We start from the raw sequence: 15,916 nt of genomic DNA on the forward strand, positions 1-15,916 counted from the left end.
AATGCAACAAGGGTCTGTATCATTAGAAAACATTAACAGTCTTTGAAGTACAATCACTTTAGAGCTCAATAATAAAACACAATCAATTCACTTTTATTCCTTCAACACCTTTTTATTTGGTGTTGACATTGACAACAGGACCAAGTAAACACTGTACTTTAAAGAACCGAGGGGTATGGCATCCATACCAGGGTTTTTCCTGCATAAAGAAATTGGAGGTGGCCGCCTCAGTCAAATTTCGTGCCGCCTCAGACTCTCGTCAAAATATGTCGAGTGTCTTCACAAAAAACACTGCGTGCATTAAACACTGTCATTTGTAACTGCAGTTGCGGCATTACGCCACAATAGAGGCGCTGTTTCGTTACCAGCACAGCGAGTCGCTGAAAAGTTTATTAAAAGATCTATATTAGGAGCTGTATTAGCTGTGTTTCACGGCTGTTCAGGTGTTTTACGTTCAATTTCTTGAAAAGGTTTCCTAGATTAACTTGCTGTGCGTCATTGTAATATTTTTAGCTGTGAAGTTGGCTCGTTGAAGCAGCGTTATTCTGTACACAGCGAGTTCGCCAGTTTGAACGCACATTGCGAGCAGAACGACTCGCAAACAAATGACTCCTTTGAACCAATTTGTTTAAACAGAATGTAAGAGATCAGTGAATCATTCAAAGCTCAGTGAACTACAAGAGTACGTAGGGTGTGAATGAGCTTTGCTCATTTAGTTAGACTGGTTAATTATGGGCTAAAACAAAGTTGGAATGGATAAAAGGCTTATATTTAAATGTTCAACTTTTCTGTTTGATTGAATAAATGTTATGCTTTATATAACATATTAGTTGTCATTTTAATCAATTTTTTTTAGAACTTTAATATAAGTGTTTTGTTAAGACACTTAAAGGGACGGTAGGCTTACACGCGTGTTGCACCACCTCCGCCTCATTTTGAGCCAGGAAAAGCCCTGCATACATTAAGTCATAGGCCTTTATGTACAGTATGGCTGGTCTGAAAATCATTAATGGCTCTAGTCTGGTGTGGATGTGGGAATATACCTTCCGACAGCCCTCAAGCCTCCAATCATGTCAGGCACGCCGGCTATGTGCGGCACAATCGGTGGTTTTAATTTTTTTATTTACTTAGGGCTCGCAGCATATGGGAGCATCCACAAAGGCCAACTGACGCAGAGACAAAGAAATTCCAGTTTTCGGAAAGGAAAAAAAGTCATTCAAATGTAATCATAATGGTTCAGCTGTCCCAAGGAACTAAAGGAAGAGAAGAGAATAGAATAGAATAGAGAGTCTTTTCCTTTTTTGCCCCTTTTTTCCCGTCCTCATTCTTCCTAGTGTGTATCTAGATCTTTTATCTCTCTTGTTCACTCGGGACTCTTCAAAGTAACAAGCTGCCCTCTCTTCCCTTGGTGCTGGACTTGGAACTCAAATTAGGTACTGCTTGATTAGAGGAGAAAGGGGGTGGGGTTGGCCTGGGGTGGCAGAATAGCTGTTGGACAGAACAAATCGCACCCCTACAAAGTGTCTTTTATCTGCTGGCCCCTCTTTTTGACAGCTCCCTCTCTTGCTTATTCACTGCAGTCACAGTTGTTTCTCTCCAGTGTTCTAGTTCAGCATTGTGGGAAATGTCATCCAATCTGTTTTGTGACACTGACGGGAGAGGACGGTAGATGTTCTAACGGTGCTTCATTACGGTTCCATAGTACGCCCTGTTCCAATTGTTATTATCATTAATGAAAACTAAAATCCAAATTTATGAAAATATTTTTTCATGTTATTTAACTGAAAAATAATCAAACAACGCTACATTTTTTATTATCCTAAAACGAAACTGAGGTGAATGTATTTTTAATTTTCTTTAAACCAACTCACATTTAATAAACATGCCAATACTACTAAATAGGGACACATTTTAACAACAGTAAATGTTAAACATTTAAGATAGTAAGATAGTTCAAACTTAGTAAGTTCAAAACTACAATAACTCTCGCTCTATTACTTCTCATCTCCCTCACATATTCTCGCTCATTCTGTTTTCCCCTCAGCCGAGGGTCCTGACTGGAATCTTATGTCCTCAGTCTGCCGTGATGAAGTAGACAAACCTAACCTGCTCTCATTATTTAGCTGAGGAGGCATCTCCTGGCCAGAACGTCTCCTAAAGGAATGACAATGCAACGAGACACCTTTACAAGACTAGCCAGACTCGCTGCTGTTTAAAGCAATGCAATATGCACCAGTGCTTTCTTTGTCAGCGCTCTGCAGACGCACGCAGACCAATCCCGCCCGGGCTTCCCTGCCAATAAAACTTTTATCTGCTTTTAAAAGGGATCTATAATTCAACACAGGAAAAGCGGAATTCTCTAAACAGAGCTACCAAAATATACACAGAATGAACTAAGCACCATTTAAACAGGGTTAACAATATAGCAGTAAGTTTAAGCTATTTATAAATTTGCTCTGTTTTAGTGTACTGTATATACAGTATACTGTATAGTCATAATCCATTGAGAAGTTGTGAGAGATGTGGACTCACACAGAAAACAATAAGAAAGGCCCAGAAATCTGAGTAGGGGAAACAAAAGTGAGAGAAGAGATGGAAGACATTTTGGTAGAGGGGAGTGTGGGGGTGGGGGTGTAGGGGTGTGTTTTGGACAATCGAGCCCAAGACGAAACAATGGAGCCTCTGTTAGTATGCTGTTGGTGTTTGTGCAGACCAGCACACACAGACCCTGTGCTGGGCCCTCCAGAGCCGGTGGCCCCTCAGTAAAAACACAGCTACTGTGAAACACGTGTGCACTCGCTTACCAACCAATACACACATTTAAACGCACAGATACACACATTCTCATTTTTTGGAACAGTAAGTTAAACTGAAGCGTTTCACCACTCCAAATGGAAAGAAAATACACTTAGAAATAATTACGGTATGAATCCCAACTGTTAATGTATAGCAGAATGGAGTGTAGTGGATTGTGTGATTGAAACATGTGATTGAGGTGGAGGGTTGTCAGGAGGATTCCCGAGTGGGCAGAATTGAGTCCAGATGTTTGCCCCTTCAGTAGGCTGAGATTCCAAGGGCGCTTTTGGGGGGGGGGCTTTAAAACGGAGGACTGGGTGAAGAAAGTTATTTGACATCAAACAGTCCTCATGAGTTTGTGGAGTGGCTCTCCCTCATCCCTTGAGAGATGCTCTACCCCCCCACCCCCTTCTAAACGTCTTTCTCTCTCACCTCTTTTTCTGTGTTTCTCTTTCTGCCGACCAGGCTTCAGCACGTAGGGGGCAGATGTCATTCCCGACAATGGGCACGGCTAAATACGGCCCTTTACGACTCAAGCCAATGGTTAATAAAATCGGTAGCAAATGTATCAATTTTACAGATAAGCCATTCACAACAAGTGTAGTCGGCTGAATAAAAAGTCAATTCAGGCGCGGGGAAACCACATGCAGTTGCTGTGAATGGATGCTTTTTAGGTGGCTTTTTTTTTTAGCGAGGATAAATGGAGAATTGCAGCCTCTTTTCTTCAGTGAAGTCACAGTGGCACAGGCCCGTCCGGTAAATTGCTCTGAATGGGGGCTGGAGGTTGACAGGCCCTTAAGACAAACGGCTTTACTCATCGGAGAGATAAAATAAATCAGGTGTTTAGTCAAATTAAAATAGTTGAACTAGAGCGGGCCCCAGGGAGCCCCTTGGAGAAACTCAAGACAGATGTGGCCAGAGGAACACAGGAAGACACCCAGGAAAGAATGTAAGACTGAGCTGGCCGCAGGCCAAGTGAATCGTACAGTTGGGCTCTCTACGGAGCAGCAGGTTACTGACAAAAGGAAACAAGATGGAATAGTGAGAAAGAATAAGCGTCCGCCTTCTCACGAGCAATTGTGGCGACTGTGAAAACAGAGAATGAATCACTTAGCATTGATTAGCTGAAGGTACAGTGCAGGAGGACACACACACAAAACACTTATCGCAAAAGCGTAGCATATATGTTTAATAGGATAGTTCACCCAAAAATAAAGATTCTGTCATCATTTATTCACCCTCATGTCATTCAGAACCTGTATATGACTCTTTATTCTGTAGAAAGAAAATATTTTGAAAAATGTCTCAGTGGTTTTGTGTCCATTCAGTGGAAGTCGATGAGACCCTGTGTTGTCTGGCTACCAACATTCTTCCAAATATCTTCTTTTGTGTTCTGCGGAAGAAAGTCATGAAGGTTAAAAGAAAGCGTAAATATGAAAATTCGGTCATCCTTTACTCACCCTCTTGTCATTTCAAATCTGTATGACTTCCTTCCTTCCGCAGAACACAAAAGAAGATATTTTAAAGAATGTTGGTAACCGAACAGCATTGGATCCCATTCACTTCTGTTGTATGGACACAAAACCAATGCAAGTGAATGGGGTCCAGTTACCAACATTTTTCAAAATATCTTCTTTTGTGTTTTGCGGAAGATAGAAAGTCATACAGGTTTGACATGACAAGAGGGTGAGTGAATGATGACAGAATTGTCATTTTTGGGTGAACTATCACAAATTAAGAGACCCTATCCATTTGCTCTCCAGTTGCTGTCTAAGAGAAACAATTGAGATATTGATTTGTCCTACGGGAGGTGTCCTCATTGTCTCGTGTGATCCTGCGTTCAACGCTGATGCCTGGTTTGATGCGTGTGTAAGGGAGATAATGAGAGGATGCAGAGGTGACAGTGACCCCGTTTGCGAGAGGCCCGTCAACTCTGAGGTGTTTGTGTTGGCTCCTCCCCTAATGAGAATTGAGAGCAGTCATTACAAGGCAGCGCCTCAAGTCCCGGAGAACATACAACTGCCACGCACACACACTTGCGCTGTATTGTCTATCACTAATCTGCCACCTTCACTCGACTTGTGACAGCTCCTCTTCTTTAATGGGAACAATTCCATTCCTCACCATCTTCTCCCAGAAGCTGTGATCGCCAGAAGTGGAGTGAGAGAGCGTCAGGAGAGAGAGGCTCGCGACCTTCGCACTTTTAATGAAGCCTTTCCGTTGTCAGACCAAGGCTGTTTGGATGATACCATTCTCAGCGTTGACGGAGCTAGAGTTTCCCCTCTCAGACTGCCGTCTGTGGTCTTCAGGAATTCTCTCGACTAAGACATAGCAGTTTAGATGCTCAGCATTTGCTGGCCTCCTCGAGCAAACACTTGCTGATCCCAGGAGCTTCTTTTAGGAGCGATTGTGGGTGCTTTTTATATCGTCTGATGCGCAGATCAATTAACAAGGCTCTTGCTTTGTTTGCTGTTCTGTCTCTAGGAAAACTGACCCTCCTCTTGATATAGAGACTATATTAGGTGAGAGACATCTGGCTGACGTAACATTAGATGTAAACCTTATTCTTCTCACTGCTGTGAGTGTGTTTAGGGTCAGGGAAACTCACTTGGGAGAAGACCTTGATCCGCTGGCTCCATATGTGCGAGTTTGGAAATGTTTGCGTTGTCCGAGCATACGGTTGAATGGCTGTGTTCTGTCTGTTTTTGTCAGGAACACCAGAAAGTCTTGCCGAGAAGGAACGACAGCTCTCCACCATGATCACCCAGCTCATCAGTCTGAGAGAGCAGCTCCTGGCTGCGCACGATGAGCAGAAGAAACTGGCCGCCTCACAAATGGAGAAACAGCGGCAGCAAATGGAGCTGGCACGCCAACAGCAGGAGCAGGTGAGAATGCGCATCCACCCGCACGCCCCAAACCATCTCTCGCTAGTTAATGTGTGTGTCTTAGAAATCCAGTACGTTCGCTCAAAGTTTACTAGCTGTGCATCACTTATTCTACCTTGACTATCTCATTCATCAAAGGAGATGCTTAAAACAAGATTGCACTTATTTGCTTTTAAATAGGTAATGAGTCCGGCTATTCAACATTTAATGTTGAATATTTTAATTTAGTTTATGACTTTATATTTCACTCCGTGATAAATCACGACGCACAAAGTAACGGTTATTGTATGTAATTGATGAAATATGGAGGCACGTTGAAATTGGATCAAACTTTGCATGAAAAGCATGTGTAGATCAAGCAAATGAGGCATACTGAACGCATCAGCAGATAAGCACAGCTCATAAGCTCCGGTAATTCCGCCAAAGATCCGTCTACATATTCACTGTTTTTATAGCGAAAGCATGTAATTGCTGTCAATTTAATATGCAGATGAATAGGTGCATTTTAGTGTCGTCTGCGTCTACCTGAAATGGATGCACGCGTTTCTAAATTTGTGCTATTAGCGCCGCCGATTCTCCGGATTAATATCCGACTTTACGAGGGCCGTATCTTCATTGTATGCTTAGTTGATTTTAATAAACGGTTATTGCGGAAGTTTAGCGTTTTGCAAATGTTCAAGAATGCACCCAGTTCTATTAATGACAAACAAAATGGAGGGAGAGGACGGGAGGGAGTGGGCGCGTGGGGGGGTAGGGGGGCTGAAGTTAGGATGTCATTTAGCCATCCAGACACGGCACAGTAATTAACTGTTGACACTAGTGAAGAAGCCAGCACAAATTAATCTTGACACATTTGCAGACGGGTGATATCTTACAGTGAACACTTTGTAATTATATTTGAAAATGAAAATTAAATGACACTTAAACCTAGACTGTCAGGCGAGCTGAGGAGGAGGAACAGGGGAGTTTGAAGGAGCTGGGAGAGAGGGAGGGCGGGAGAGAGGGAGGGCGGGAGGGAGGGATATATCGAACGATAAGAGCCCACCCTTGGGCAGACCCGACCACTCCTAGGTTGCATAAACATGCCAGTCTTTCACCTTTCTGCCGATCACCCAGCCAGGCCTTAAGCTGTGTATAATACGCTAGCTCTGACATTAGCTGTTCACTGATTACAGTCATTAGGGTCAATTGGTGGACGAGAGATCTTACCCACGAGCTATGATTGCATGTATTATCTGTCTGTATAAATACACGTTACTATAAACCCAGTAGCTCTCCAGCTATACGTGCGTCCGTCCTTGCATAATGTACATCCTGAGTTGAAGCAGCTGGGTTCAGCTAAACAAAGTCTTTTGCTTCCGCAGATCGCCAGACAACAGCAGCAACTTCTGCAGCAACAGCACAAAATCAATCTCCTCCAGCAGCAGATCCAGGTCGGTGTCCGACGTCTTCTCTTTTTTGCTCGCCCCATCACGCGGTTCTGTCAAAAACTGTTATTTTGTTATTACAACTGTCACCAATCAGCTTACAACTGTCACCAATCAGTTTAATTGGCCAATGGTAATACGGCTGGAGCTATAGATGAGAAGAATAATTATCACTCCCTAATTAATGAAGAAAAAGACGCAAGAAAAGCTGAAATGGAGGAAAGCTTAATGACATCAAGTGGTGCCTGTTTGCATGTTTTGTGGAGAAGTGCCCTAAGGGTTTCAGACATTAAAGATTGTAGTAAATGCCTTTGAAATTACACTGTCCCAGCGCAGTGACGTGGCAACGGCTTCAGAAACCGGCACAGGCGCTGCTGTTAGCCCTGTAGGTTACATTGTCCGATATTGGGTTTAATTTGCTTTAATGCCTTCTCCACCGCGGCCAAGGATTCGGTAAACGCAGCGTGTTGACACACAAATTGCACGAACCGTGCCTTTTACAAATATTTGCTGCTTACTTTAAGTCAGCTTGAGTGATCTTTTGAAGGTCTCTGTTTATAAGTGCGTTTTGAGAATAGCCTCATTGAAAGTTTGCTCTATGCTTAAAAATAATTTAATTGGATTAGTTGCAAAGTACACACGGTGGTCACCCAAATCCAGTTTCTTGCCACAAAGTGGATTGCGCTTTTTTCCTCCATCAAGCAATTATGTGAAATGAAAAAAAATGTAAATAGAGAAGGAAGGAGAATTCACATCAAGGAAAATGAAGAGAGAGCGTACAAGGGCACCATAAATAAATGTGACAAATTTGCAAAAAAAGAAGGAGAATTGGCACGAGAGATGCAGTGGGAGAATATGTGTGTGTGTTCCTGGTAAACGATACAGTATGGGGACCAAATGTATCACAAAGATAGTAATACCAGTCATTTTTGACCTTGTGGGGTCATTTATTTGGTCCCAATGAGGAAAACAACTTATAAATCAAACAATGATGTTTATGTGAAAAATGCAGAAAGGTTTGAATGAGGGTTAGGTTTAGGGGTTAGATGGGGATTGGGGAATACAATATACAGGCTGTACAGGATAAGAATCATTATGGCGGCAAGTCCCCATAAAACATGGAAACCCAACGCGTGTGTGTGTGTGAGAGAGAGAGAGAGAGAGAGAGAGAGAGAGAGAAGGTGAAGGTGGTTGTTGTGTTTGGTATGCGGTGCTCTATCAAGCAAGGTTAGTGGACCACCCAGCCTGACACACGGACATACACAAGCTGGTCAGTGGCAGTGGTCAAGGTTTTCATACACACATGAAAGCCAAGGGCACAGCGAGCAACCCGTGCCAGGAGATCCTCTCCTTCCCTTCTTTTTCCTCTCACTCTCTCTGACATTCATTGGAGACAGGTACAAGTCTCCCCACTCCTCCATTCTCTCCCAGATTCACACCCAATACACCACTATGTCAGCTAGTCTCTAACATTTCTCATCTCCTTTAACAGACTCATCCTTTGCTATCTCAGTCTTCACTCTCTAATTCACGTCTCATATCTAACTCTTGCTCTTCAAAGCCTCTGCGCTCGAGGCCCTCAGAAAAGAATCCCGGACAGTTTTCCTCTCACGTGCGGAGAAATCATTGTGAGGTTAACCATCAGCCTTTTTTCTCTCTCTTAGATGTGTCAGGTAAAAACAAACCACTGTCTTATTTACACAGCCCGAAGCATAACAGATTTATAGCTCGGCAGTAAAATCTCTTTCAAGTGCACTTCTCAAGAGAAAGACTCAATCTGTTAAAGGCCCCTGCTGTTGAAGAGCTGACAGAACTAGCCACTGTGCTACTAGCGTCTGTTTGACGCACTTCGACGCGTAGCGTGTGAAATGTAGCGTGGGTTTCTGTGTGCTTAAACTGTGTGTTCAGTCAGTAGCAGTGAAGAAAGAGTTCACAAGAACAGTTCAATTATTCTTAGGAAGCTTTTGGATTTAATATTATTTTCGATTATTTGTTATTTAAAGCTGTAATGCACAATGTTTGCCTCTCTATCGCCATCTCTGTTTGAAACATGAAGTCTACACCTCAAATAATACTTGCATATAATTATACTACATTTAAAAAAAAGTGGCATAATATTTATTTGATACTTTTTATATATACAATTTAAAATATTGTATATTTTATATTTAGTATATTAATATATATAGCATAATTCTTAATAAATATAGTAGTATTGTGAAATTGGGGTACAAGATAGTCAGAATTTTTTTTTACATACTTGCACAATAAAAAGTTACAGATTGCAGCTTTAAGGTAAATGTTATTATTTGTAGAACAACGCTACTTTCAACGCAATCTTGTTTAGACCCACAACGCCAAAAAAATGATGCTTAAGCCCTGTACTATCTTATCTTGCTTTTTATCTTCTCTAACTTTGTTTCCTCATATCATTACCATTGCCTCCCTTTGTGGCTGATTTTAACTTCCGTCTCCAGCGGCCACGGATGTCCGTAAAGAAGGGAAAGTCAGAAAACAAGAGCGGGATGTGATGGGAAGCGAGAGGACGATGCTGCTAATGCAGTTCACCATCTCTCTTGTTTTCATTAGAGCCGGCTCTACAAAAAATGCCCAGCGCTCTTAATATACAACAGCTTTGAGTTAATTAGTACTCCAAACAAGCTCTTCAGCCTTCATGTAACAGACGTAAAAAAGTTGAGTGGTAAAACAGCATGTGAGGATTGGGTTTCCCCGCTGTTAGCGTGGAGCATGTACGTGGTTTAAAGAGACAGCCTCTCCATCAAAGCGCTGCTGTTTTGGCTCGCATGGGTCGGGAAGTTTTAGGCCTTTATTGATGAACTGAACTGGATTCTGTAAACTGGACCGAATGGGGTCCAAGCTAATCCAAGCGCAACGCAATACAGTGCTGGTTTTGGAAGCCAGCTTTGGTTTTGTTTGGAAAATAGAGAGAGACGGAAGTGGGAATTAGAACCAAATCAACCTACTTTTAAATTGCACTTCGGACTGTTTCACGTTTTATACAAAGAGCCATGAGACATGGCGAGATTGAGTCTTTGTCTTTACGGGAATTACAATGTCACTTGTTTTAAAGATAGCAGATGCTTAGATTACAGGCTTATCAGAACTTCAAGCTCAAGGTAGTTCTTTCTATTTCTTCAGCCAAAGCCTCTTGTTGAGAAATTTCTTATGGCAACTAATTCCGTCCGGGGGCCGGATTACTGTTATGTGATTCGAGTTTAAACTTAAAAGCGCCGTCAGAAGGAGATTGAAGGAGAGGCTTAGGAACAATTAAAAACAAATGTCGAAGTAAATCTTGATCTGCAGGAGAAAATGTGTTACTTATGTAAGACAAGTAAAGCCGTACAAATAAGACCGTGTAAAAGCCAATGCCTTCGACAGGAATGCCAAAAAAAAGTCACTAAGCAAGACTGTGTTGTTCTCTCTTAGAATAAGTGTTAATCACAACAACAAAAACAAGAATAATCACATATAAGACTTTCATGTTTCAGTTGTTTCTATTAGGCACTGATGAGATTACATTGAAAGCAAATGGAAGTCTGTGGCTTCTCAGATTTTACTTCTGAAATTATGGCCAAGTAATCTTTCAGTACACGTGTCTCCCTTAGAGTTTTAGCAAAGAGCTTAACAATGTCTCAAATTGTGCACACATTTTCCAATGTTATGTTCGGTGCTGTCCACAATCGTTTCATACTGAAACTCAAAGAGAGCAACACTGTTAAAAGTTCAAATTAAAATGAAGGATTATATGAGAATAAACGAGGAAAAAAGGTGTTCTTTGTCCAAAATGGTTGACAGTACACGGTGGTCATTGTCCTTCAAGCACTTAATATTTGCGATTACAGCTGCCTTGCACTGTTAAGATTTCAAAGGTCCGTACAAGCGTGTGTACATTAGGTGGTATTGTTTTCCTCTGAGCTCTGTTCTGTGATAGAAGCTGTAAATTCCCAGGCTGGACTCTGGGATGGTGCGGTCTGGGGTTGACGTGCATCTCTAGCACAGGGTTGGCTTGGCGCCAGGCATTCCTGCACGCTGGGGCTGGTACGGTGTGATCTGAGGTGACGCAGGGAAGAGAACACACAGGTGGAGACAGGCTCATCTTATTGTATACACACACACACACACACACAAGAGAAGAATGATTCCCTCAAAGGTCAGCCTGAACTTTAGATACTGAAGAGTAAAGAAAGGCAACGTGTGTTTGAGGAAAAATACCCGTCGACATTAAACAGCACTTCTATTATGACGCTCATATTCTGGCTCATATCACAGCAAACAAGAGCTTATTAGCTCCGGTCTCGTCCTCCCTCCTCACGTAGAGCGCGCTCGAGAGAGAGACACACTGAGCTCTGTTTGTCGATGGACAGAGATGCTGTTTGTCAGCGCGGGGTCATTGTTGTGCCGACCGTCGCTTCCTGTGTTTTAAAGGAGACCGCCGGTTCAAACACTCTGTCATTGTGAGGCCTGCTTCTACTTATCTAACCCCAGGGCTCCGTTTCCTCTCGCTGCTCTACTGAGAGAAACCTCCACGTGGCTGTCTTCCGCTGTCCCCCCTCCACCTTCCTCCCACTCGACCCCCCCACTCTCTCTCTCTCGCTCCTCTGTTTCTCCTGCCAGCACCGGCTGGATCACACAGATCTCTTGCTTTTCTCCTCTCACCCTCTTCTGGCAAGCACCACTTCCAACTCGCTCACCGGCATCTCAGCCACTTCTCTCATTCCTGGAACCTCAAGGAATCTGCACTGTAAACAACTATATAGGATTCACTTAATTTTTGTGTAAATTTGCGCAGTGCACACAGTTTTTTTAAGTAAAAATTTACACAAAATATTTAAATGTGGTGAAAAGTGTTAATTGGAGATGACAGTTTGTTTTTCATAGGTCAAAGCATTATCAAATTAGTTTAAAATGTCATATTTTTAAAGAGGTTGTGCCTTTAATATATCAGGACATACAAACAGTTTAATAAGGATGATTTTCATAAAATGGATATTTTTATATATTTTTAAATAAACCACACGTGTACTATGGTGTGACAGCAAAAAAAACAACGAAGATAAATCTCTCTTATGCTATTTTGTATTATAAATATGAATAACGGTACACGGTAAGGTTTATTTGTCAACTACACATTCATACATAGTGGAATTTTCTTAACTGTGTTAATGCAAAATCATTTTTTAGGATCTGGATTTCAGCTCCGTAGCAGAGGGAGAAGTTGTACCATTACAGCTAAAACAGAAGCTGTTGTCAACATTTACTTCAAAGAGGGAAAGGTTCCCTCACATGTGGTTATAAATGGTGTGGGGGAACAGTGGGGAGCCTCTAAGGGTTAACTGATAATAGCTGCGTACAGCCACCGGATTAAAGATTCATTTTAATTATACACGGCAAACCACCACCGCAGCAAACCCAGACAGACTAAAGACAACCTGCGCAGATGATAGACACAATGTACAAGCGTGTGTATGTGTGTATTGGTAGCAGAAGCCAATCTGAAGGTGGAAGTGTGGGCCTTCAGGATATTCCTTTGTTCCTGCAGACTGATAGACAAACGGCTTTGAGGTCGTGTGTGTGTGACTGATCTCTCTCATATGTGGACCACTTCCCCAGTGTGCCCTGGCAGACGTGTTTATCAGTGGGAGAAGAGGCCAGGCTAAAGGGTTAACCAGAGCCAGCCCTTCACCTCACATTACTCACACAGCCACACAGACTTTGTTGCTGGATTCAAACTAATTTAATTCTAAACTGATTTAGATTTTGTAATTGAGTTTTTGTTGAATTTTGTTATTGAATATAAGTCACTTCCTGTTGTTTTAAAAGCTTAGTTTGTCATCTTTGTATTGAATGTGATGAGAACAGACGCAGGTCAATGTGCCGCTCTCGTCCTTTGGTATTTCAAAGCTCACAAACAGGACTGGAGAAATAATAGCGCTCTGTTTCTGAGAAATTGCATAATGGTGCTCAGGTCGCAACTCTCACTATTTTGCAGAGCGGTGACAGAATTCACAGGGAAGTTGAATAAAGAGAAACGCTGTCTGCATAGACAGAACAGAGACTTCTAATTAAACACGCAAGACTTTGTGGAACTCTTCTTGTGTCGTTTTTAAGGGAGAAAAAGGTCTTTTGCTTTCTGGGATGTGTTAACAGTCACTTAACACAGTATTATAAATGTGAGCCAGTGTTAATAGGAGGCGGACAGAATGAATAAAAGCTTTTACCTTGTATTTTTTCCTGTTGAAGTAAAATGTCATCTTATAAAATAGACTGTGGCCTGTTAACATATTCATCTCTCTCGTGTTCGAAAGAATCCGTGTTAAAAGGATTGTGATCCGGTTACTTCAATGTATCATCTGCTCCCATTATTTAACGGCTGCACATGCAGATAATTACCATAGCTTTGTCTTTAGCCCAGAGCCATTTGGTTTGCCTTTTTAATTCAATGAACAACAATTAAATCCAATATTTCATTAAGCTCCCTCAAATGCACCAGGCGCCACATAATGGTGAATAATTCAGCTCGGGTTTTAGATAAATATAGGGGCGTCTAATTGAACAAAGATAATGCTACTAATTTGCCTCTTGTTAGATGGTTTTGGTTGTCTCCCAGCACCCTTGTGATCTCTCATGCTAAAGTCTCATTTATGCAGAGACGGCGTTGAAAACAAGCTATGCTAAAAAAGAATGTGTTGCCAATTAGCATTGTCTGCCAGGCAAATAGATTGTAATAAGGAAGGAAACGAGCGCGAGCGTGCAGGCGTGCGTTTCCGTCTGCGTGTGTGCGCGCGCCGTCGCCCTTCTCTTTACGGTGTGGAGTGTGCTAAGTTCTCCTCCGCCAGGATGAGGGCCATAACGGTCCCATCAAATCCTCTTGGCTTGTGCCCAGAGCAACGGACCCTGAAACACGCTCATCCTCCATTTAGCCTCGACTGTTAGCTGATGAAGAGCCCAACACGCGAGAGCGGAGATAAAAGAAAGCGGTGACCTGACTCATTAGCCCCCTTTGATTTAATATATTGACACTTGGATACAAATAATTCCATTTAGTGTGCTTGGTTGGACGGTGGGGGTTGTGGGGGATCAATTTAATTAGTTATGAAATGTGACTTCTTGTCACGAAGCAGGAGAAATGCTGACGTTAAACAAAGTCGTGCGCGGTTTGAACAATAAAGCTTTTGTAGGCCCCGTTTTAAAACTTAATGACGCATAAAAACGGGCCTAATAGTTACATCCGCACGGTCGAGACATGATGCTTTTGATATTAAGCTAATGGATGGATGAAGGTGGAATAGTTAACGCCACTTCAAACACATTCTCGCATTAAGAATATAAACAGAGATTGTCTGGCCCGGCTATGTGAGTTTGTAAATGTCTTTAGTGGTGCTTTTCCTCTATCAAACAATATCAGTTTCTTTATATAAAACTTTGAGTCAACAGGAAAAGACAGAATACAGAATCTGGGCAATTCCAACGTTATGGATGTGACATTTTCAGTCCGAACTTAAAATATAAATTCTCAAAGAATGTATTCATTACCAATACATTGAATCATCTGTTTATATTTTACTAAACCGCTGATGACGGAGTCCAGACATCAGAGAAATTTCAGTCTATGTATGAGTTTTTTATTTAAAAGAGGGGAAAAAATCATGCGTTATGGATGTGACAAAAAAGACTTAGGTTTTTGAGAGACAACTTACTTTGTATGTTTTCTGTGAATTAAAACGTGCAAACCACAAGCAATAACACCCAACATATGGAGAAGTGATGGCTCTTTATAGAACATAAAATAGTTACTATATTTTGTTATATAGTTATATATTTTCGTGTGCCCATTTATGAGGAATATGGACTCATGTGACAATTCACGTACCTAAATATGGAAAACGATGCTTTAAAAACACACAAAAATGCTTCAAAAACGTGTTTATTTTCATTTTAAGGTTGATATTTGCATGGAAATAACCCATCTTATAATAAAACAGCAGTCAGTATTCACTTGTGTATTTATTCAGGTGCAAATCCATATTGTTGTTTTTGGGTTTTGCACATGCTTAGACGGCTTAATACAAAGACATATCTGTGTAGTAACATATAGTGACTGACTGCTCAGGAAGACATTCAATAGTAGACAAACAGGCCAATTTTTGTAATGCTGTCAGGCAGCAGGTGGAATTTGCCTTGTGTGCATTAGATCCTTTACTATCAGCCATAGACACACAGAGTGTTTAACTCAAATGAACAAGTCAAAGGCAATTTGGGAGCTCTTCTTCCCAGATCACTGTGAATGAAATACAAAAAAACTGAATGACTGGTAATACTGAACGGAATATCAGTTAGGAGAAGCACATCTCTGGGTTGGCATCAAAGAGCCTCACTGTCGCGGTACAAAATCAAAACAGGTTGGGAAACACTGATCTGTAGGACATTGTTAGAGTCCAGACCCGGTTATCGGTGGCATAAAGCGGGCGCTGTCCGGCCGACATCAGCCCCTGAATCTCATCAGAAAGCACCTGTCACTCGCTGCCTATCCACAATCCCTCCCAGATGAGGCCGTCGGACCTATACTCAGCTCGAATTGTGCTATGAGCGCTGCAAGGGGAAAAATATCAGTTGCTGGAGAACACATCCTCCAGTGTGATGTTGACTTAGTTTCCCTTCCCCTCCTGCCCGGCCCACTGTTTTTCCTGTTAATGTTGAGCAAACTGTTGTCTTTGCATTGGCTTTTTAACGTGGTCCTCAGCCTCCGCAGTGGGCACACACACGGGAGGGAAGAAGGCGAAGCATTAA

At 42.0% G+C, this 15,916-nt stretch overlaps 1 protein-coding gene across 13 annotated transcripts in view; it reads left to right on the forward strand.

The window, feature by feature from the left end:
- sox6 (SRY-box transcription factor 6) overlaps window positions 1-15,916 on the forward strand; it is a 158,406-nt gene that overhangs the window by 88,904 nt on the left and 53,586 nt on the right. For all 13 annotated transcript variants that reach the window (XM_057333222.1, XM_057333230.1, XM_057333205.1 and 10 more), the window contains 2 exons: window positions 5,509-5,681; window positions 7,046-7,114. In XM_057333222.1, the coding sequence (XP_057189205.1) occupies window positions 5,509-5,681; window positions 7,046-7,114 (242 nt within the window). The remainder of the gene's footprint in view (window positions 1-5,508; window positions 5,682-7,045; window positions 7,115-15,916) is intronic.

This window comes from Triplophysa rosa, linkage group LG1 (genome assembly GCF_024868665.1).
Source record: "Triplophysa rosa linkage group LG1, Trosa_1v2, whole genome shotgun sequence".
NCBI classification, from domain to species: Eukaryota; Metazoa; Chordata; class Actinopteri; order Cypriniformes; family Nemacheilidae; genus Triplophysa; species Triplophysa rosa.